This window comes from Spinacia oleracea, chromosome 1, assembly GCF_020520425.1.
Source record: "Spinacia oleracea cultivar Varoflay chromosome 1, BTI_SOV_V1, whole genome shotgun sequence".
In the NCBI taxonomy this organism is placed as follows: Eukaryota; Viridiplantae; Streptophyta; class Magnoliopsida; order Caryophyllales; family Amaranthaceae; genus Spinacia; species Spinacia oleracea.
The window spans coordinates 69,453,475-69,479,003 of NC_079487.1; the positions used below are offsets into that span (position 1 = coordinate 69,453,475).

The window sequence follows — 25,529 nt, forward strand, 5'->3', positions numbered from 1 at the left end:
TACTATTCACAGCTTACCTTATTGTCAAAGGTGGAGATTAAACGTGAACATTAACTTTAATGTTGTTCGTTCATGGTTCCACCTTTTGATAGATCACCATGTATCAAATTATGCATTTTAATTTAATTTGTCTGTTGTTTTGGGTTACACATATTTGTTTTCGGACTCATATTTTTTTTTTACAAGTAATAATTCAAAAAACTCAAATGTATAATTGTGTACTCATACACCATACACACACTATTATACCCAAAAGTGTTTCCCCGTTTAAATATGTCGTTTGGTACTAAAAGTAAATACATTACGCAAAGAGTCTGGTACATGTAAGTTATGTGAGGTCTGGTACATATAGAGTTTGGTACATGTAAGTTATGTGAGGTCTGGTACATGTAGAGTTTGGTACATGTAAGTTATGTGAGGTCTGGTACGTATAGAGTTTGGGTTCGGTACAAGTATGTTATGAGGGGTCTGGTAGTGTACGTTGTCATATATAATTAAGATTTTAATACAAATCCGTTCGCTGTTATTTAGCTAAGATTTTAATATAACTCATTGTAGGCCATGGCTTGGAAAGGAAAGGAAAAAGTAGATAATGGTATGGAAGAGGGGCAAACACCGAGAGGAAGGCGCTATACAGCGAGGGAGAAAGGGAAGGCTAAGGCAATAGACACTGACGACATAATGGCCACTTTAGCTGAGTCAGGTGAGCGGGATGTGAAAGACGTTGTCGGCATATTCACGGTACGCAGTAGGGCTAAAGGTCAATTCTTCCCACACTTACTTGCTGCGGTTTCTAGGCACGGGGATGATGCAATTGGGGGTATATTATTTAACCCTAAATGGCCCTTTTTAACTCCGCTTAAGATTATCAGTGCACGACGTTTTAGGAAAGAAGCGTACTGCTTTTTGTATTACTTAGTTGACTCCTACAACATGGCATTTAGCTTTAACTTGCACAAGCTGAAAAAAATATTAATGAAGTGCATGGAGAATAAGCTATTCTATCGCTATCTGGTGAAGTTCTTTGAGCTCTTTAAGCCTCTCCAGTATTGGTTAGATGATGTTGTACATAGGTTAGCAGTGCATGAAAAAGAGTCTGGTCATTTTGGACTTTTGGTGCTAGGTCGCAAATATATGGGATTCACTGAAAGGGAAATAACGTTCGACTGGATTAATTTTGGAATGTTTGATCTTTTTTACTACTTACAATACGATGATTGTAAGTATTTGAAGTTTAAGAACGAAATGATAGACATTAATGGGTTAGACACAATGAGCGAGCTTGATTTGTTACTAGAAAATCCGTTTTACTCTGAACATAATTATCCTGAGTCTTACGAAAGGCAGATGGCATTGGCAAATGCAATGCGCTACACGGGGAAATGGTACTTCGATGAAGAATACATGAAGCATGTTGTGGAGGATTCAGCTGACGAAGAAGATAGTTCGAACAGCGACGCTAGTGAGGAGATTTAAAGACTATCATCGGCATTCGATTCATCGTAAATGATATGTGTTGTATTAAATAGTCCCCAGTCTCTAGTACTATTTCTTCTTATGCTTAGAAATCCTTATGTTATACTTCATGTTACATAAGAGACGATTTGTATTCGTATGTTTAGAACTTCTTATGTTTAGAACTCCTTATGTATTCGTATTGGTAACCTTGTACTAAATATAACTTCCCTTATGTTGTTTTTGTTATAGTCTCCAATCTCTAGTACTAATTTTTTTTAACAGAAAGGGTAACATAGTCTAGTACTAGCCGGTTGGTAGTTAAAGGCAGTTTCATTATTTTCATTATTATAATAATAAAGGGTAGTTATTTATTTCCCCCGATTGGTAGTTAAAGGCAGTTTCATTATTTTCGTTATTATAATAATATAAAGGGTCATTATTTTCATTATTATAATAATAAAGGGTAGTTATTTATTTCCACATTATTGGTAGTTAAAGGCAGTTTCATTATTTTCATTATTAGGGTAGTTATTTATTTCCACATTATTTGGATAAGGACGGACCCAGTGATCGTCTACTATAAATAGGTCGGACTACGCCACGTTTTAAGAGTGCATATTTAGGAGAACACATTTGTTAGAAAAACGAAAATCAAATGGCATCATCCGCAAACTCAAGATGGTCTAGCGTCCCGCGTAGACCCACGGCGGAAGAACGTGCAATGGCAGAAATTAATGCAAAGGTTCAACAAATCAAGGACGCGAAAAAAAATCAGCGTGAACACATAAAATCAACAATGATAAGAATGAGGTGGGAAGGGAATAGTCGGGCTGAGACCCTTTTCAAGGATTTGCTACAGAGCTATGACGATGTGGAACAAGGCGTTGATGAAATGAACAAGGTAATGGAGAATGGGATACGAAATTGCAAAGAACATATACATCGATTGAAATCCATCCAACGTCAGTTCTTCACATCGCTTCACCAGGCGCTGCGTATTGGTGGTCATGGAGATCTATATGACCATATGAAAGAAATCATTGAGCAATATGATGACGCAGAACAAAGGGTGATTGATCTTAATATAGGAATTGAGCGTATCAAGTCCCCTACACTTGCTCCGTGAGACAATACATTGCTTTGGGAGTGCAATTTCGTATGTTTGCTAAAGTAAGGTGTGACGCATTATAAGTTGTACATATTAATAGTAAGTTAGTGTGACGCCAGTGTAAGTTGTAAATATTATGTTCAAATTTGTCATATTGTGTGACGCAGTGTATTTTGCACACATTACTAGTATTTTAGTGTCTCTTTGTTTATGAAATTAGCGTTTGAGATGTTTGTAAGTGTGTCTTATGATAATAAATTTATTATATTAACATTAGATAATAAATTTATCTTTTCATTGCACACTAATTTTTCCATTAAACATGTATTAATTTTAATATTAAACATGTACAACTAATTCTAATATGTATTAATTTTTAACATGTACAACTAATTCTAATATGTATTAATTTTAAATTTCTGGTACCTATGCAAGGCTTATTCATTAGTGCAGTGCAATTATTGTCTAGGCGTGTTTGGGTAGTAATTAGGGCACAATTATTAACTAGGCGTGTTTGGATATTCATTAGGGCACAATTCTAAAAAAAAAAGTAACAATTTTCAATACCATTTCGTATACCCAAAACGTATACCAACTAATTTAAATTTTCAAAACGACCATCTAACTCCCCTACTATCGTATGACGTACACCATCGAATCAAGGGAGTTTGGTATCTATAAATACCAAATACCATACTTAAACCACCATTTTCCAAAACCCATTTTTCCCTCCAAAACACCTTTGTGTAACCACATTTTCTCCTCTTCAACCACCATGGCTTCTTCGTCTTCAAGCTCGGGAGGTACCCCAATTCCCACTCCTCCACACACTCCACCAGAGGACGTCCTTACTTTCGAAGAACTTCTCGAGCATTATTGGCAAGTGTTTGAAGCTGAGGGCATTCATGAGGAACACCCCGACCCGTTGCTCCACCTACACGCTGAATTGGATGCCGATTTAGCAATTCTAGATGTTCCCCTAGGTGTTGCTGATGATCAGGAATTGGATGCCAATTTACCAATTCCAGATGTTCCCCTAGGTGTTGTTCCGGAAGTTGGTGCAGTGAACGTCGAAGAGGCGATCGAGGATGTTGATGTAGTGAACGTCGCTCAGGAGATCGAGGACGTACTTGAAGCTGATGTTGAACCTGATGCTGAGGAGATCGAGGAGGTTGTGGCTGAACTTGAAGCTGATGTGAACATAAGACCGAGAACTCCTCCTCAAGTGAATGAAAAAAAACGAAGGAGAGGAGATGAGACACCTTCCCCACCACCACACCCGCAAGGAAGAACCTGAATATGTTGTTTAAGGAGGGAAGATGCTTATTCAACAATACGTTGTTATCTGTTGTTTAAGGAGTTTATCTGTTTTTTTATGTTATGTGATTTATGTTATGTGATTTAAAGTTTAAGTTTAAGTTTAAAGTTTATCTGTTGTTTAGATGTGAATTATGGTGTTTGGTCGTAAATTTTAAATATTTTAATATATTATGGTGATTGAATGAACGTCATACGATAACCCTATTACATGAACGACTAACTAAAAAATCGGAAATTAAAAAATTACAGTTACATATTTCAGTTAAATATTTTTGTAAATACATACATTTATTTGGATTAACTTACAGTTATTTGGATATCATTACAGTTATTATACACTTAAACTAACTTACATATAATTACAGTTATTTTGGATCCAACGTTACAATGCATCCAACGTATAACTAAAGATTAACTCAAATCAAGGATGCCAAAAGACTAAAAGAACAAATGGAGAGACTAAAAGAACAAGACAAGTACCTTATTCAACAATAACATTGATAATAATAAAAAGAACACAACCAAGAGAACAAAGGATAAATAAAAAGTAAGAAGAAAAATAACACAATAACATAAAAACAACAAGTTATGAAACACAAATGAAATTGAAAATAATAAAAAATAAGAAAACAATATAATGAAAGAACAAATTATGAAACGAAAATGGTCTATTTTTCTACCATAAAGAAACTTTTCTTGTAATACGAGCATATATATAGAGGTAAAACAGTCCTTTTATGAAAAAAATCGTATTTACATAATCAAATTCTTCAAAATCAATCAGCGATTTCAATGAAATCAACGTGTTGTTACATAATTTGATTCATTAAAATCATCAAAAACACCAAAACTCGATTATTACAAAAACTAAATCATCAAACACACGATTATTACAAAATCAAATTCATCAAAACATTATTTGCAGAAGAAGATAATCGATTTAATTTGATGTTGAAGCAGAAAAATATATATCGCAAGAAGAAAGCAAATCGAATAAATAACGCAAAAAACAGAGATGAGAAGACTAGAGCCTTTAATATTCTTTTGTTCTAGGGTATTGTTCTTTTGTTCAAGATAAATGTTCTTTTGTTAAACACGCGCGTTATATGTGTTTTTTATGTCGTTTTATTTCAGGTGCACGCATTGGGTACCAACTATACATATATGACTTTGGGTACCACAGCTATAAAAGTTAATATTGTACCAAACCTATATGACATTGGGTACCAGGCTAATAACACATTTTCACACCAAATCATAAGAAGTTTGAAATGAACACAACTTGTAGTACACGAACTAAAAACACAAATGTAAAAGGGATCAACACCAGCGAGTGTTGGGGGTAACAAATCATAAGAAATTTGACTAAACCAACATTTAAAGGGATCAACTTGTAGAACTTGACGACATTGCAATATAGAACAATGTCGTTAAAATATTACACACATATATTGGTGCCAAAACTACAAAATATTCCATCCCCTTTAACCAAAATGCATAATGTAAGGGAAGTATTGGTCACCAAACAACAAAAGCACGGTATAGTTCATACGCAACCGATAAACAAAGTTGATGATTAAACACTCGAACTAAAATAAACATAAGTTCATGACACTAGACTATTATAAATCAACGGCAATGGGTAGCAATTATCTCCGGTATCAATGGACGGCAAGAGTTGTAGTCTGAATTCAAATGGGACAAGAACAGAGCCTTCCGGGCAGCGCCTATCTCCCCCTGCCATGGAAAGTAAATAACCAGTATGTTATGCTAAGTGTATTTTAACATAACATTATGTTCCAATCAACAAATTTGATTAACATAACACTTACCACATGCATTGACTTTTTGAAAGCATTAGCAGTCTCCCGGATCGCCATAAGCATCACAACCCCGCATGCATGACTGTGTAGGAGGAATAGCATAGTTAATTATATATTAAATGTACACAACTGAGGGAAAATAAACTAAGGGGATATCAACGGCCATATACTTGTCATTATAATCAGGAAAACCAACAACATCTAGGGGCCATTTCCCCATTTGCTTAGTCTGCCATGCCGGGGATGCGTTAAACTCCTTGTCAGTCTCCAGTAAGACGTAGTCAACGGCAGGTATCTGGAATTTAAAAAACTGGTTAAATGAAGCTAAAAACACTATTCAATAATGTTTACCACCGCAAAAATTAGTAAGGACTACAAATCTCTAGTCCGTATACCAATTTCTTTAATTCCGCAGAATGCTCTGCAGCGGGATTTTTATACATGTTGTCAATGAACCATATCTTCTGGTCTTTGAGTGCAAAAGCAACACACCACCAGTGTTCGTTTTCGACAACTGGAACAAAAACCTGTAATTTACAAAGTCTAATATCTCTTAAACCTGTCTTCATTCAGTAATAACAATGACACATAGGTGATGAGATATGGACTAACAAAACAGGTACACAATATAATGTTTGGTATTCAATATACCAATTCCTAACGACTTTTGGTACCAATACGGAACAACACCATCAACTGTTTGTATCAAACCTAAAGACAATGGGTCCCAATCACATGCCATGTGAACGTTTGGTACCAATGAATATGGATAATAGTCACATGCATGATGATGTTTTGGTTAGCGATCATGTGTTAAGTCAACATGAGTCAACTATTGCGAACATACAAAATATCTAATAATGAGGGATGAATAGTATAAGATGGTAATACCACAGAAATATCCGAGGAGACCACCTTCCTAAGTGGTTGCGACCACTTCTTGAACAACCCAGCATATGTTTCTTTCGTCTTTAGCTTTTGATGCTGCCAACATAGGATTTAGCATTCAATAAACTGGATCAAACATAACGTATATTAAAGACCTAGTTTTAGTACTCACTGCAAACATAGAGTCAAGCATAAGTCTGCGACAACTCTTTGGAAATTCACTAGCCCACTCCCGGTTGTAGAGATATGCAATTGTACGAACATACTGGGAATTCACATAGGACCTGGGGTGAACAACCGAGTAACACATCTGCTGGTTTGCGTCGTTCCCATCACATTCAATCAACATAGCCCCTCTGCAAAACAACAACGATTTAGTAGATTTCAACAAACAGTGGGGTAATTGTCATCTTTTAGAGAATCGAACATACCCTGCTTTCTTTTTGGTGTCGTAAGCCTCTACGTACTTCAAAATAGAACTGTCTGCCTTCGTCATTCTAATACCTAGTCGTTGACGAGCTGTTCTCATTGCTATTGCCTTCTCACTAGGCTTACGGGATCTCTTTGTCGCAGTGCGGGGTTTGGGACTAGGTTTAGGCCTCGCTGCCTTTATTCTTGTTCTCACCTGACCATCACCACCTGGTTCAGCTGTTAGGTTATGATACATATGACAATTCATAAATCATGCGGAAAAACCATTTAGCCAGGAACACATATTATTTACACATAATCATATAGCATAATTTAGATGCATACTCTTTGTTGCGTGCCTTCCCTAGCTGCGCCCGAACCGAACAAGAACAAGTCTTTAGGACTCCAAGTGTCGTCCCTCCGTAGATAGTCCACAGCACGTCCGGATCCGCCTTAAGATTGACCAACTAGAATCGCCCTTAAGGTACTAGAATTTTCGGCACTCTTAGGTAAGAAATATGGCTGAATTTTTCTCTCAAAACTCACTTTTAATACTTGAATTAATCTCTCAAAATATGTGACCCTAGGCACGTATTTATAGAGTTATGGAAAGGGAATTGGAATCCTAGTAGGATGCGAATTAATTAAACTTAGAATCCTACAAGAACTCTAATTAATTAATTTATCCTTTTAGGAATAGGAATTTAATCATATACTAATTCTAATAGTTTTAGGAATCGTGCATGAACACAAACTCACACACACACGGCAGCCACGATGGGCCGCCCATGCGTGTGCGTGCGAGCAGCAGCCCACGCAGCGAGGCCATGGCCTTGGCGCGCGCTGGGCCTGCCTTGCGGTGGGCCTGGGCGCTGCCTTGGCTGGGCGCGCGTTTGGCTTGTTGGGCGATGGCCCGACTTCGTGCTGGGCCTTCGTCCGGCAGGCCTCGTCCGATGCTAATTCGTACGATACGATTCCGATTAAATTCCCGGTTCCGGAATTCATTTCCGATACGAACAATATTTAATATTTCCGATTCCGGAATCAATTTCCGTTTCGAACAAATATTTAATATTTCCGTTTCCGGAATTATTTTCCGATTCCGATAATATTTCCGATTCTGACAATATTTCCGTTTCCGGCAATATTTCCGATTCTGGCAATATTTCCATTTCCGATAATATTTTCCGATACGTACCATGTTTCCGTTTCCGGCAACATCTACGACTTGGATAATATTTATATTTCCGATACGATCCATATTTCCGTTTCCGGCAATATCATCGTTTCCGGAGTATTCATTTCTTGCTTGTGACGATCTCAGCTCCCACTGAAACCAAGATCCGTCGATTCCGAATATCCATAGATGGAGTATCTAATGCCATTAAATACTTGATCCGTTTACGTACTATTTGTGTGACCCTACGGGTTCAGTCAAGAGTAAGCTGTGGATTAATATTATTAATTCCACTTGAACTGAAGCGGCCTCTAGCTAGGCATTCAGCTCACTTGATCTCACTGAATTATTAACTTGTTAATTAATACTGAACCGCATTTATTAGACTTAACATAGAATGCATACTTGGACCAAGGGCATTATTTCCTTCAGTCTCCCACTTGTCCTTAGGGACAAGTGTGCATTTCCTAATTCCTTTGTCGCTCGATGCTTGCTCTTGAACATAAGGTAAGAGTAGTCATCCTTATTATGTCCAGAGGTGTTTCTCGGTTTCAGAGTTCAACTGATCAAATAAACAGATAATCATAGCCTATGATTCATCTGAGCACGGCCATGCATTTCACAGTTTCTAGCTCTCCGAGTGGCCTTGTACAACTTTTAAGCATCTCATCCCGATTTATGGGAGGACAATCCCAATCTTGCGATCTTGAGATTAGACTTCGTTTGATAGGTGATTACCTGAGCGTTGCCTTTATAGCCTCCTTTTACGGTGCGACGGTTGGTCAACGTCAAAGCAACCAGTTCTCAAACAAGTAATCTCAAATCACTCAGGTATTGAGGATTTAGTGTCTAATAATTTTAATGAAATTTACTTATGACAGATTTTCATCTCTTACAGTAAAGTTTCATAGGTCTTGTCCGATACTAGTCTTCCCAAAGTAAGTATCTATGCAAATGATTATGACATTGCCATGTCCACATAGTTCAAGAAACAGAACTACTAGTCATCTTGCATTCTAATCGTCTAACGTTTTCTATGCGTCCAATTTTATAGAAAACTCCGACTAGGGACCATTTTCAACCTTTGACTTTCAAGTTCACTTGATATACATTTCTTAGTCACAGGACTGGTCCTGACAGTCTATCTTGAATATATCGTCAAATTTGAAGGGACTCATCATTTAATACTAAACCAAGATTAAATGGAATATGAAAATACATTTCATATATGATAAATGTTTAACCCCATTGTTTTACAACCATGGGCCTCAAACCCATCTTTAAAACAGTTCATGGAATTCAAAGCTATGCTTGATTTCCAGTGCTACAATGTGAGTGTTGCTTCTCACTTGTTGCATAGGTTTAGTTATCATGCTTTGCCAATCTTAATATCCTTTTCATCGAATGATATTCGAGATAGGATGATAAGATCTTTTGAGTTTGTTTATTATGTGATCTAGTCTTTCTTACTTCGATAGTGGTTCTACGCATTTTGCAATGAAGAGCCATCAAGTTAGCAGACATGTGATCCACCCAAGTTCAATGAAGAACTCATTAATATAAACAATTCTGTTTTATTGCTTCTTAGGCAATAAGTACTTTTACTTCAACTGTTTAGGTTGCTAGTGATGCTTTGTTTGGATTTACTTATCCAAGCAGTTCACAGACATGTGGAAGACTTTCCAGCTGTATCTTAGAACATAGAAATTAATATTTTAATTTCCCACGCAACAACTCATGGTCTCCAATCCATGTTGCCATTTCAAAACACGATGCTCTATAGCTCGTCCTTATCAATGGTTAACTCCAAAGGGTCTTGCTTGATCCTTTGCCAGTGTTTATGCGTGTAGCATCAATATTTAGCATATCTTTATTTCCTTGAATCAAGAACTATTCTTATGTACCTTTTAAAGTACCATAAGTATTCTTGATCTCAATCTAGTTGATCTTCACTTAGATCAATAGAGATTGGCATATGTTCGTCATGCCTAAAGTCATACGATACGTTTTTGGCGATCCTCATATTATATCATACATGATAAACTCTTTTGCAGAATAATTCTCAATTGAATTCTATTCATGTAACTTTAGCTTATCTAGTTTCAGTAGATACTAAATTCGGCTAAATTCTTTGACATATAATATAGGTTATGAATCTCATTTAGAATCTTTGATGTTTAACTTAGTAAATGCTTATACATAGTTCAAACATCCTTTACTTAGATTTATTCACATGGGTCGAATATCTCCAATGGAGACTTTCGTGTTTGATTTAGTAAATGCCATTACTTAATCCAAAACAATATCATAAGATCTTTTAATACCCAGTATGTACTAAGTTTCGCCTTGGTCCATCATTGATGAATAATTTCAAATCTAAGTCATTAGCATTTGAATGTTATTTCACAATAGAGAGATATGTGTGTGATACACATAGGACCAATTAAGTTTTATGTACTCCCACTAAACTTCTTATATATCTATAAGAATCATGTACATTTTATGAAACTAAAATACTTATTAGCTTCACTAAAATACATTTCTAATTCCCAATTGCTTGCTTAAATCTGTACTTAGATTTTATAAGCTAGCTTTCCTTTTCAAGCATTTATTTGGATCTACAAATCCTATGACATACCATGTACATAGTTTCTTCCAACATTTGACTGAGGAAGATGTTTCGTCATCCAATTGCCATATGTACCAATATGCAATCATTGCTTGAATTATAGACTTAAGCATTACGATTTTGCACGAGGTTTTAACACAATCCACATCGTGAATTTGCTTGTAACCTTTAGCAACTAATCTAGCTTTGTGTGTGAACACAATTTCATGTTTGATGGTTTTTTATCCTTAAAACAAACTTGCAACCAATAGGTGTGAACCTATTCTTGCAAATCAACAAAATTTCAATTTTGTCATCAAAACATTGAGTATGTTTTATGGCCTTTAACCAATTAAACATATAGTCTATATATAGCCTCTAACCATTTTAGGGAATCTATATTTTGTCATAGCTTTCTTACAAGTCACAAACTCATTAATCTATATGATAATAGTTTGACTGCAAGTTGTAGGTTTCTTCACTATTTAATAGAAGAATCTCATAGTTTCACTATCTAATAGAAGAATCTCATAGTTTCAGTGACTTGAATTCTATGCCTACTTGGGTATAGAACATCAAACAATAGAATATCAACAGGCACTTTGAGAGTCCTTTGAATATTCTATTCTCCTTGAAGCACTTGTAAAGTCTTCTAAGAGATGTCTATTCTTTAAAGCCACTTCTAAAGTCCTTAAAGAATAAGTTCGGATTTTCTGAAGCACTTCGAAAAGCCTCCGGAATGTCCGTTTATGTTTGTTGTTCGCCTCGAAGACTTTCGTTTCGAGGTCTATTTTCTCCCACTTGTCATTTTGGAAACGAATCTCCAAAAGGACATCATTTCGAGCAAACAAACATTATGTTCTCAAAAATTCGTGGTAGAAACAATACCCTTGTGTCTCATTTGAATAAATCATAATGAAACATATATCTAGACTTGGGCCTTAGTTTGTTGAATAACAAACACTAAGCTCCCACTGAGTTTAGCAACTCTTTAGATATATTTAATTGAAAAGATATCCTGAAATTACTTTTCAATAGCTTTGACGAATTTGGTTTAGTTTGGTGGTAGTTGAGCATTTTGTTTTAGAAATTATAGGAAAAGTTTTTATGATTCATCATTAATCGAATCAAGTACCAATTGACTTCGATTATTCCAACTAAGATATGCCATATCTTATGGACCTAGATTGTGAAATTACAACACACAATCATTGATGATCATATTTGGTCTCAAGTAATCATCAACATGATCTAACCTAGATCTTTATGATTTCTTGCCAAGTGGATTTTATACTTCTGAATCTTTGAACTAGCCAAACAGATTCAACTTATATCACATTTGAGTAAATAAACCTATATTCACTCAAATCCATGTGAAATAATAAAGTCATAAAATCTTTCTTTAGCTTTGAACTCTATTGTCTAGGCGTTCTAACAATAGTTCATATCTTTTGTTACTTTCAACAAGTAAGACTAGTTGTCTTAAAATGATCTAGAAATCAATCAACTTTTAAAAGTCCATCAAAATAGAGCTTATGAATGTTAACTTGTTGATATGGTCTAAGCAACAATGCCAAAGATTAGTGGAACTCAAATCAAGGGGTTGATTTGAACCTAGTAAAGTTCTTTAAAGAGTTGTTTGTTTTAATCAAGCATATTGACTCAACCTGTAATTGACCATTTCATTCAAATAAACAAACAAACATTGTTTTTGTTTTTCTTGAATGTGAGTCTTTCTGTGTTTGAAGCAGAAATTTAGGTATGCTGATTATGGAACAAAATAGCCATTAAGTTCCAGCCTTTGAAAGGACTTAAAACAAACTTAGATGACCCTACAATTAATGTAGCATTGCCATGCTTCATTTCCCACTTGTAGGTCATTAGTGTATCCTAGATTCCATTGTTTGAGTTATTACCGAAGTAAGAACCTCAATCGGTATATGATACCAAGGAAGTTTGATTGCTAGGTCACTTCTCTTTAAACATAAACTTATAGGTAGAAACGGAATCGTAAATTCCTTTCATTTGTTCCTCGTTTTCCTATTTCTTGTACCCTTTCTTATAGTCTTAAGAATTCAATTCTTTAGTGTTGACTTTTATACTTTGTTAGACATGTCTAATGTCACCCCAACAAGGTTCTTATTTAATTTATGTTGAATATTAAGTTTCAACTAGATGATCTTACCAGAAGCTTCTAAAGTTCTCTAAGCATCGATCTATTCGAATGTCTAGGGACTAGACTCATTCGAGAATTAAATGGACAAAGATATTAGGTTGTTAATCATTGGTAAAGCTGAGCGTATTAAACTCAATGCTTTATGATCTCAAAACTACAGTGTATTTTGAATTCACAAGCACCAATTGGTTTGCCATTCGACTTTGATATTCGAAAACAACCATAAAAGTCGCTATAAGAAACGTACATTTTAAATTGCTCACTTTCTCTCATTTCCGTGAATCGTTCTTGGATTCACTACCAATCGAGGAAATTTACTGTTACCTTTCTAAAAGGATTTATTGCAGTGCAAGATATTTAATAATAAACAATAATTAAAACATACATTGAAGCATGCAAAGTCTAAACATTTATCATGAATAATAACTTGAAAATGAAAGCAATCATGCAATTTAAACAAGTCATTAGCATTTTATTCGAACTATGTGTTCCGGCAGGTGTGAATAAAATGATTCCAAGACCCTAAAACCATTGAAGAATTAAGCACAGTTTGTCGACTCAATTCTAAAACATTTTAGGTAAGCAAAAGCCTTTTGCTAATAGTCTAGAAACTACTCTTGGTTGATAGGTACGTCTAAGAACTTATTAGGTAAACCTATCGGTTTTGCCACGACATAAAAGGACTCCTTACTTATATCGTTGAGTTTCACCAAAACTAACATGTACTCACAATTATTTGTGTACCTTGCCCCTTTAGGACCAATAAGTAACACCTCGCTGAGCGAAAACTATTACTAGATTGATGTAAAGGATATCCAAGCAAGTGTATATTTTGGCATGGCACCTTATAACTCAATTTTTAATTTTGGAACTTAAGGCTCTTACTATGTTGGTTAGATTTTAAGTGAACTAAAATCCTTAATCATGCAACATAATCAAGCCACAATCTTATGCATAATTAAGACATATTTAAAGCAATAAATAACTTAAAGCATGCATAAGATAAATGTGATCTAGTATGGCCCGACTTCATCTTGAAGCTTTGACTTCAAAGTCCGTCTTGAAAATCTCCGTGGGAGGCACCATTTTCTTCAAATAGGATAAGCTATAACTAATTACAACTATTTGATGGTACGCAGACCATATTTGAATTGAAAAACAACTTTGGTACTTTAGACCAATTACATTCAAATTAATGGTACGCAGACCATATTTTCTATCCTATTTGGGCCATACTAGTCACTTCATAACCTGCAAAACAGTACATATACAATATATACCATTCACCCATTCATTATCATGAATGGCCCACATAGCTGGTTAGTAAAACACATTATGCATCACGTAAACATTTGCAGCAATTAATCAAGGGCACCAATAATCTACCAATTATTCAGTCCTTATTAATTCTAATCAAGTTGTTTTAACCTTAAGGATTTGTAGACCTAATCAAGAGTTTTATGACTAAAAGGGCTCCCACTTAAACCAATAAATTCATATGCTTTACTAATTTTAAACATAAAAATGTATTTCAAGTCTAACCGGAAACATACAAATTTAATTAAAATTTAAAGCTCATATAAATTTATAATTGAATCCAAAAAGTTTAATTTAATTTCAGTCGTATTTAAATTAATTCATGATTTTAATTTTAGTAAAATAATTAGAATAAATAAAATTTATTATAATTACAATATTCAAAATTAAAATCCAAGAAAATAATTTAAATTATTAATTTTAAAATTAATTAAAATTACGTAAACTGAAAATTTTCAAATTAAACATTCAAAACGATCTAATCGCAACGCAAACACCCTACGCATTGCACGCCCATGGGCCGCACGCACACAGCCATCGCTTGGCCATGTGCGCGCAGCCCATGCGCTCGTCGCATAGCTGCTGCATCTCCATCGTAAGCCATCGCACGCTGTGGTGCTTGCTGCGCGCGCGCCAGCGCTCGACGCACGCGAGCCATCGCTCGCTGTGCGCGCTCGCCAGCGCACGCTGCGCGCGCTCCATCGTTCGCTGTGCGCGCGAGCCATTGCTCGCTGTGCGCGCGACATCGCTCGCCATGCGCGCGAGCCATCGCACGCGATCAACGCTGGGCGCAGCGCTCGTGGCACGCGAGCTTGCGCTCGCTGCGCGCGAGGCTGCGCGCTCTTGCGCGAGGCAGTGCGCGTCGTGGCGCAGCTCGCTTGCTGCCCACACGCGACTGCCTTGGCTTGCCTTTCGCCCATGCCCATTCGTCCATAGCTCGTGGCCCACGACACAAGGCAGGGCTGCTGCCTTGTGCTCGTGCACCATGCCTTGCTCATTGCATTCGTGCCGCACGGGCGACGAGCTCCCTTGCTCGTCGTCGCATGCCCGCACTATACAACACCCCTTAAGGGTAACACGAAGCGTCCATTGCTTTGTGCGTGCAAGTTATATGAACGAATCGCATAAAAAATTAAAATTTATATTTAAAATTAATGACAAATTAATAAATAATATTAATTTCATAATTTTAGGGCGAAAAATCGAAAATTTATTATCCAATTGATTTCCGATTATTATGGATTCAAGTCTAGGTCATAAAAATTTAAAATTTATCATAAATTTATAATTTTTACGGTGGTTTTTAATCATAGGTTTCTAATTAAATTATAATTAATTATGAAAATCAAATTAATTCTAAATTATTCTAATTTTCAACAAATTAATCATAATTACAAATTAGATTGCATAATTAACAAGGCTAGGCATTCAAACTTGTTAAACATATACAGTAGGTCAATCAAAATTCAAGATTTATCAACAAGAATCGCAAATATTTAATTTAACATCTTAAATTTACGAAATTTTGCATTCGAAAAACTAAAACCTTCGAAAAGTCATAGTTAGGCTTCGAATTTGAGAATTCTGGGTTCGGCAGAAAAACACTATTTTTGTCAAAATTTTAGAATGCCTTTTACATGCGGAATTGACACAAAAATCACTCGATTTGGATGAGTAACGAAGAAACTGCCGAAAAACTGCGTACGTATAATTAAATAAACGCAATTTGCAATTAATTAACAATTACGAAAATTAATCACCCCTTTTAATTCTTGCAAATTTGTAATATTTAACCATGTTCATGCAATTTAGATTATGAAAATAATAAGGGGCTCGTGATACCACTGTTAGGTTATGATACATATGACAATTCATAAATCATGCGGAAAAACCATTTAGCCAGGAACACATATTATTTACACATAATCATATAGCATAATTTAGATGCATACTCTTTGTTGCGTGCCTTCCCTAGCTGCGCCCGAACCGAACAAGAACAAGTCTTTAGGACTCCAAGTGTCGTCCCTCCGTAGATAGTCCACAGCACGTCCGGATCCGCCTTAAGATTGACCAACTAGAATCGCCCTTAAGGTACTAGAATTTTCGGCACTCTTAGGTAAGAAATATGGCTGAATTTTTCTCTCAAAACTCACTTTTAATACTTGAATTAATCTCTCAAAATATGTGACCCTAGGCACGTATTTATAGAGTTATGGAAAGGGAATTGGAATCTTAGTAGGATGCGAATTAATTAAATTTAGAATCCTACAAGAACTCTAATTAATTAATTTATCCTTTTAGGAATAGGAATTTAATCATATACTAATTCTAATAGTTTTAGGAATCGTGCATGAACACAAACTCACACACACACGGCAGCCACGATGGGCCGCCCATGCGTGTGCGTGCGAGCAGCAGCCCACGCAGCGAGGCCATGGCCTTGGCGCGCGCTGGGCCTGCCTTGCGGTGGGCCTGGGCGCTGCCTTGGCTGGGCGCACGTTTGGCTTGCTGGGCGATGGCCCGACTTCGTGCTGGGCCTTCGTCCGGCAGGCCTCGTCCGATGCTAATTCGTACGATACGATTCCGATTAAATTCCCGGTTCTGGAATTCATTTCTGATACGAACAATATTTAATATTTCCGATTCCGGAATCAATTTCCGTTTCGAACAAATATTTAATATTTCCGTTTCCGGAATTATTTTCCGATTCCGATAATATTTCCGATTCTGACAATATTTCCGTTTCCGGCAATATTTCCGATTCTGGCAATATTTCCATTTCCGATAATATTTTCCGATACGTACCATGTTTCCGTTTCCGGCAACATCTACGACTTGGATAATATTTATATTTCCGATACGATCCATATTTCCGTTTCCGGCAATATCATCGTTTCCGGAGTATTCATTTCTTGCCTGTGACGATCTCAGCTCCCACTGAAACCAAGATCCGTCGATTCCGAATATCCATAGATGGAGTATCTAATGCCATTAAATACTTGATCCGTTTACGTACTATTTGTGTGACCCTACGGGTTCAGTCAAGAGTAAGCTATGGATTAATATTATTAATTCCACTTGAACTGAAGCGGCCTCTAGCTAGGCATTCAGCTCACTTGATCTCACTGAATTATTAACTTGTTAATTAATACTGAACCGCATTTATTAGACTTAACATAGAATGCATACTTGGACCAAGGGCATTATTTCCTTCATCAGCACCATCAAAATCTTCAGGATTGGAACCATGAACAGCACCATGGTCCAAACCTTCACCCCCGCCCCTTGTATTCTCGGTCCCATCGGCACCCGGACCCTCTGCATTATCTGCACCTTCAGCTTCACCCGCAACCGGACCCGTTGTACCACCATTTGCTCCTTGGTTCTCATCATCATCATCACCAGGTTTATCTTGATCCGCGGTATTACCAACATCTTCTTCATCTTCGTCACCTTCCTCGCCATCTTCTTCATCATCTTCCTCGCCATCTTCTTCATCACCTTCCTCGCCATCTTCTTCATCACCTTCCTCGCCATCTTCTTCATCTTCGTTTTTGGGGTCCTCCAAAACATCATTTTGTGGCTCCACAAAATCATTTTGTGGTGGCTCTTCTACTGGGCCCTGGGGGTCTGCCTCTTGCTGCACAACAGGCACCACTGGCCCTTCTTCTTGTGGTCCGCCTTGGTCTCCCTCGGTATGACCTTGCTGGACAGGCTCATGACGTGGCTCTTGTTGTGGCTCGTGTTGCGGCAGTGCCTCCATAGGCTCATTCTGCATGGCCTCCAAGTGCTGCACTAGCTCAACCACTTGCTGTGGGGGGGCCTGCTGTGGGGGTCCCTTCTGCAGTTGCTCTGCCTCCATAGGCTCATTCTGCACTAGCTCAACCACTTGTTGTGGGGGGCCCTGCTGCACTTGCTCTGCCTCCTCCATAGGCTCATTCTGCACGACCACCACTGCTGGAACATGCAGAAACTCAAACACGGGCTGCTCCACAGGCAAGGACTGGTAATTCACAAACACATTTTCTTCACCTCCCAATGGTTGTTCCACTGTGTGTTGCACATTGTCTGTTTCATCCTCCTCCAGTACAATGACATCTAACTCACTCAGGACCTTGTTGACCGACTTATCCACCGCCATTGGCTCACCATCCACGTTAATATAAGCATTATCGCTGATTTGGCGATGGGAACTGCTAGCAGGGGAGGGATCTTTTTCAGCAACACCAGGGGAGGGATCTTTTTCAGCAACACTTTCCTTTGCCCCCAGCCTGCGTATGATTACTTGTTCTCGTATCACGGCACGGAGGTCTTGCAGTAAGGGGGCCATCCTTTCCATAACCTAATACCAAGGTCAAACAAATAGGACGCTTTAGTCTAATACATTGACACAATATTATTAATAATGAACAGTCTATAAAAATGCAAATAATACCGTTTGGTACACGTTCAGTATTTACAAATATATTCTAGTTTCTATTATTTGGTACACAGTCCGGTGTACCAAATTTCTTAACCACCATGACACTCATAAGTCTTTCATCTGCTTTAAAAGACTTCACAATAATACTTTGGGGGATTAAGCAGTCCTTAAATGAAAGAATCACCATTCTTTCATTGTCATTGGACTACAGAATCCTCCCAAGGTATTATTATAAGCTTTCTGAAGCTACACTTGTACACTTGTATATCGTCCTTCAAACAACAGCATATATTTAAGAAGTACTAATAACAATGTCATATTTAAAGCAACAAACACCACATATATTTAAGAAGTACTAATAACAATGTCATATTTAAAGCAACAAACACCACATATATTGATCACAGGAGAATACACACCGATAACCTCCCATAGTCTTCAGTAGGCTTCCTATCATGAAGTTTCACCTTCTCCACTTCCTCCTCAGTCCAGACTTTTAGTCTGGGGAACTCGTCCCAACGGACAGGAAGCCGACATAAACGATCTAGATAAAAAACCTGCCAGAAATGGATAACTAATTAAAACATGCCAGAAAAGGACTACAACATACAACACTTATAATGCACATACTTATTAAATGTCAATTTCAGGAGAGCACTCACCAACAAAAACAAAACACAACCACCAGTCCCAGCCGCATAACCCTGAACTTCTAGCTTCCGCTGGCATGTGATCGCGTAGTCTAGCAGCCATTTGTGACAAAACTCACACCAGTTATACTGATTTGCGTCCTTTGCAACACATACAGCACCTAGCAGTTTCGTCGACATGTTTGCACCATCAGTAGAAGGACAAAGAATCTGTCCCATTAGCACAATCATGAAGTTCTCCATGAACTCAGTCCTTTGACGTTGATTTGCGAGCGACACTAAGTTGCCGAGCTTGTCCAAGGGACCTAACAACACGCGAGTTGCGTTGGATATCAGTACTGTGGTCTTGTTGTTTGCAGGGTTTTTCTCACCATACTTCACTGCATACGCTAGAGCTTTTCCAGCCGGCAAATCAGAATCCTTTTCAGGGACGGGAAGCCCGCTGTTCCTCAAACCAAACACATCTTCCCAATGGCCAGGTGTGATCGGCAACACATGCCCGTCACCACCTACCAGATAACTGTTGACTCTGTCCAATCTGGTCATCAGCCAATAACAAAGCTGCCTCGGAAGCTTGGATATTTTCAACTCCAACAATCCTCCAAACCCCATTTTTTGCACACAGGCTCTTCTAGAGTCATCAAATCCAGCAATGATCTTTGAGAAAGCATCAGTGCGGCATATAACACTCGGTTGCTACCAACATGCCATTAAGTAAGTCAGAACCTAACATAATATCTGCTTCACAATCACATAATCATAATCTCAAGAATTAAATTACCATATACCTTGCGATCGCAATTAGCCCTTTGGGTAGCAACTACAACATCATGACACTTGGAATATTCACCCCTAGACATTGGATGTTGGGGGATTGGAACCTGATCAGAGGGTACAACAACATATTATTAAACAACTAGTTGATACTAATTTAATGAATACATATTAAAATAACGGTATAGATGTCATTCATACCCGCAGAAACACTCTCCTATTCTTGCCTCTCTTAGTCATTCCCTTATCTTTAAGAGGAGACTTTCCTTTTCTACGCTCTTTATCAACAATCTTACCAACCTTTTTCTTCAGCAACAACTTCTTCTTCACAGGCTTCCCCTGTTCTTCCTCGTCATCAGTATCCCCACGACACCTCTTCCTAATCACCTTCAAATGTTTCTTCCTCAACCCATGTTGTTCATCTTCTGGGTACCGCCTAACATTTTGGCCTACATGCTTCGGATGCTTCTTCCCCACTCTACGGACATCAGCTTCTCCATCTTCCTCGTCATCCTCTTCATCATCATTTCCTTCATCCTCTACATCATTAGCTAAACGCCTGCTCTTAGCATACTTCCTACTGCGCTCTTTCATCTTCAACTTAGCACGAGCATCAACTTCAAGATCATCATAAAACTCATCATCCTCCTCTACAACAACATGACGCCTTCCTTTAGCATTACCCGTTTTCCTGCCCTGATTTTTCAACTTACACTTTACACCAACATCATTTCCCCCCTCATCCTCATCCTCATCTACATACTCTTCGTCGTCGTCTTCTTCTTCGTCCTCTAATTCCTCACCCTCCTCTTCATATGGTGTATCTTCACTATCATCCCCTGATCCAACAAGATCTTCCTCGTACTCTTCATCATCTTCATAAATTTCCGGTTCCACATACTTCTTACGGTTACTAGTGCCGGGTACCTGGGGAGGTTTATCCTTAAAAACTTCATTCATTGCAAATTTCTGCTAATATACGAAAACAAATTCCATGATTACGTAATGCACAAACATATTCATGATTTTTTAATGAAAAGACATATACAATATTAAGTGATACCAACCAAAATATTATATGGCTATCATAAAATTATATAAACAACACTTAACAACACTCACCCATTGCTTATTTGATCCGGTGTGACCATTTTTGAAGACCATCCTGAAATTACAAGGGGCCAATAAAGTGAATAAGAAACTGAATAACAAACTAACAATTACTTCAGGATTTTGAACTTTCAGAACAGCTAGGCATTACCAAACAAATACGACACTGAATAAGAAGCAACAGATGAACACATAACCAAAACATAACAAATATAAGCAATATTAAACCCTACGTTTGGTCAATTTATATAACAATTCAATAAACGAGTAACCATGTTTTGGGATATTCATGACAAAATACACAAACATTAACATATTTTAAGAACATTTTGACCAACATAAGCAGAAATCAAAATGACAATTAAAGAACAATTTTTGTACCTCGGGATTATTAATCAAATTTATTATAACAGAACCCACTCCAAACCATCTAATTAATACGTATTATAACTATAATTCAGATAAAGATTTATGACTACAAATTCATTACTAACTTGAATCAGATAAAGATTATTTAGTACAGAGTACAAAGTCATTTCCAACTACAATGTAAAATTGCATGCAAATTTCCAAACTATGTAAAAAATCAACACTTTCTATATTCCAGAAATCATACAACTTGCATAATAATCACCAACTTATATCAGAATTGCATAAAAATCATACCAAATCCAGAATTATAAACCCTAATTATATTATTGTTAATAAAAATCAGATTTTTACCCAAAATCGAAATGAACCCTAGATTATAACAGCAGAATACCTATACAATATTCTTCAATAAAGATTAACTCTTTACCTGAGATTTCGCAATTCACCAACTTCCTCTCGCAAGAAAAAACTTCAACCTCCTATCAATTATATAGTACGGGACGGCAGTTAAGAAGTGCGGCGGTTTTACGGCAGTTACGAAGTTGTAGAATGGGAGGCGGTTAATCGATTGATGATTCCGAATTTGGAGGGAGAAGAAACGAAACGAGCGGGAGACGAACTGCAAGAACTGAAGCTTCCCAGGTAAGTTTTAGGAGAGAGAGTGAAAAGTTGGGTGTTAAATTTTATTACATCAGTTATTACAATTTACAGTTGCCAACAATATTTCCCCAAAATAATTAAAAGGAAAACAAATTATATTTTTTGAATTTTGAATTTTGGACCAGATTTTTAGAGACAGAATGAGAAATAAAAGGAGAAAGAAATTAAAAGTGGGCCAAACAACTTCATCCCCTTGCATTTACCTTTATACCCTTGGTATAGTCTTCAAAGACTCTAGCTGGTAGAGTCTCAGAAACCCTCCTAAAATGACATGGTCCCTTTTGTTTTTCTTATTAAAATCTAATATATATATATATAAAGGGGAGTTTTTTGGAGAGCATTCGGAACGCCACGTAGGAATGTCCAGTCACAAAATCATTATTAATATATTTTAATTAATTAAAAATAAAGATAAATTAAAACAAAATCATTATTAATATATTTTAATTAATTAAAAAAAAGGATAAATTAAAATTTCCATTGGATCAAAGTTTCCGTTGGAATGTTAGGTATCAAAATCTTACTTTATGTTAAGAATCCTAACACCATAAGAGTGCTAACACCTAAAAATTTCGTTAGAATGTTATTTACATTTACATTAGAATTTTATTTACATTATAATTCTACTTGGATTAAAATATAATCATTATTAATATATTTTAATTAATTAAAAAAAAAAGATAGATACATAATATGATAAAGATAGATTCCAACAAAAAATTATCTTACTTTTCTTTTACCTTTTTGTATATATATACATATAAGCTCATGGCTACCAAAAATCCTACTTCAACAATCCACAAAAACTCACGGTTGATGGTATAATTTTAGTTAATTAGGTCCGTGTAGCCGTAATTAATATACGAGCACACAATTATATACTGAGTATTTTCGTTATTATATAATGGTATACGAAGTAGTTTGCATGGTTCAAAGGAACCTTCATGTGTTTGAAGCTTTCATCTTAATAGCCTTCACAATTTTAGTTGAAGTTGCGTTATAAATGCCGTGACTTGAATTAGAGTTTATATGAAGTATAATCCTAAAACTGTGCTGATGATTAATAAAAGTAAATTGGTTCTCTCCTTAATTGCTTGCATTTCCTTTTCCTTTAAAATACTATAGAATTCCCTTAGCTTCAATTAAGGAGGAAGACTTTGGCCAAACTCCTCAATTGTTTCATTTTTTCAATTCTCCTCCTACCTTCTCAGATCCCTCTTATTCTTTAGATGTTTAGATATCTGGATATTTCCTTTTTTAAGCAAGTCCATTATGTTGGAGATAAACAATTTGTATTTGTTTAAGCACTGTAAAGAGAGAACAAAAACAAATTCAAGATCATGTGCTGCATATATAAACTAATGCTGCAACAATAGGTTTTCCGTATATAAGATGTACACTACAAAAGCAAGGTGAACTCTACCCTAATATCACACATAAAACCGTTAATCACAACCGTGAGAGGTGATGGATGAAAAGAGGTAAACAAGTAAACCAATACGTAAACACAATTTAATTTTAGCCTAAACGGTAACAACTTTAATTGATATAGTTTAGGCTACACTTTAAGCTATTAACAACGTTGTTTTTAATAGTTGGCTCCAACATATTATACTAAACCAAAATAATGGTCAGCCTGAACATAAACGAATCTAAATTTGGGGTCTTATACTGAAACAATAGTCGAACTATTAAAAATAATGCATGGTGTGATAGCTTCTAATTAATTTTTAATAAGTATTCACTTCTCTAATGTATGGTGTGATTATGATCCAACTTTTTTTCCCAGTTTGGATTGCGTTTTTCAGTTGGAATTTGAGTCAGATAATGCTAATACTTTTTTAAGGAGTCTATAATTAACATAGTATCATTATTATCTTTAAAATATTCCATATGAAAAATGTTCTAACGAAAATTTATCATATTCTATCTCTTCCATGCTTTATATTCTATATATGTTACCCATAATGATAAGATAAATATTATAAAAGATGATAACTAAAATAGCATTCTAATTATCTTTAAAATACCCCATACGAATAAAATATCCTAACGAAAATTTATCATATTCTATCTCTTCCATGTTTTGTACTACGTGTAAATTATCCATAGTGATAAGATAAATATTTGAAAAGATGATAACAAACAAAATGATAGTAGATTTTCAACGTAAATTTATCCTACGTACTTCTACTTTTTAACATAATAGAGTTTTACTTACATTAAGCCTTTGATATTCGTAACATAGAGTGTAACCCGTGATTTAAACCCCTACAAGACTACAACTCTTCAAGTGCTAGATGCGAATAATTAATTCAAATGACAATTACTAATACATTATTATAGTCGTATACAGTATTTAAGCACGACATTACCAAGAAAACAACAACTAATGTTTCAAAGCTGGTAACAAGTAGGTAATGACAATTACTTTACTAATACATTATTATAAAAGTGCGATAACATACACATGATATACGATTAACTTCTATTTTTAGATAATTATCAAGCATGTAATAGAGTTTTATTTATATTAAACGTTTGATATTTGGATCAATTCATATCATAAATTTTAATTATGATAATTATTATTAAGTATTTAATAGAGTTCTAATAGCATCACATGAATAACTAACTCGAGTTTTTCCATTATTGAACTAACCATTTTATAAACTCGGTTTTTCTATGAGACTCTTATGCATAAACATTTTCAATGTTAAGAAAATATTTATATTCTAACTTGAATAGGGATCTATTTTAACTTTCTATTATATGTGTAATTTATAAAACACCTATTTATATATGATAACACATGTTGTAATGATTTGGCGGGTTTATTTAGAAAAATGATCTAGGAAATTCTTTAAATTGTTTTTTAACAAATAATCAGACATTACAGTTTCTATTTTTCATGTTTGCCAATACGTATTTTGTATCACTTTAATCTCTAATAATACATTAGACAAAATAATAACATTGATATTCTTAATGTACCCATAAAAATGGATCAAACAAGACCCTACATGAATATGTTTTTTCTTAAGTATTGGAAAGAGTTTAGTAGATTCTCTTCAATTATGAATACCGTTAACATTCGAAAGTGTAACATTAGAGGCAAAGGGAGTAGTTGTTTTAGTTTGTTATTTATCCATAGTAATAACTAATAAGAGTTAAAAAAATAAAAGTACAAATTGGATCTCACAATTAAAATAAAATAAAATAAATGATTAACGCAATTCTTGATCACAATAGTA

The 25,529-nt window shown here is 35.9% G+C and overlaps 1 protein-coding gene and 1 long non-coding RNA gene across 2 annotated transcripts; both read right to left on the reverse strand.

Annotated features, from left to right (window-relative positions):
* Nucleotides 1-5,286: 5,286 nt before the first annotated feature.
* Nucleotides 5,287-5,909, reverse strand: LOC130465931 (uncharacterized). Its single transcript, XR_008925953.1, has 3 exons — nucleotides 5,880-5,909; nucleotides 5,719-5,791; nucleotides 5,287-5,623 (listed from the first exon to the last, which is right to left on the reverse strand). It is a non-coding gene; the product is annotated as an uncharacterized lncRNA (long non-coding RNA).
* Nucleotides 5,910-20,328: 14,419 nt separating this feature from the next.
* On the reverse strand, nucleotides 20,329-21,093 carry LOC130465425 (uncharacterized). Its single transcript, XM_056834174.1, has one exon. It carries the CDS (start codon nucleotides 21,091-21,093, stop codon nucleotides 20,329-20,331), a length of 765 nt encoding a protein of 254 aa, XP_056690152.1.
* Nucleotides 21,094-25,529: the final 4,436 nt, after the last annotated feature.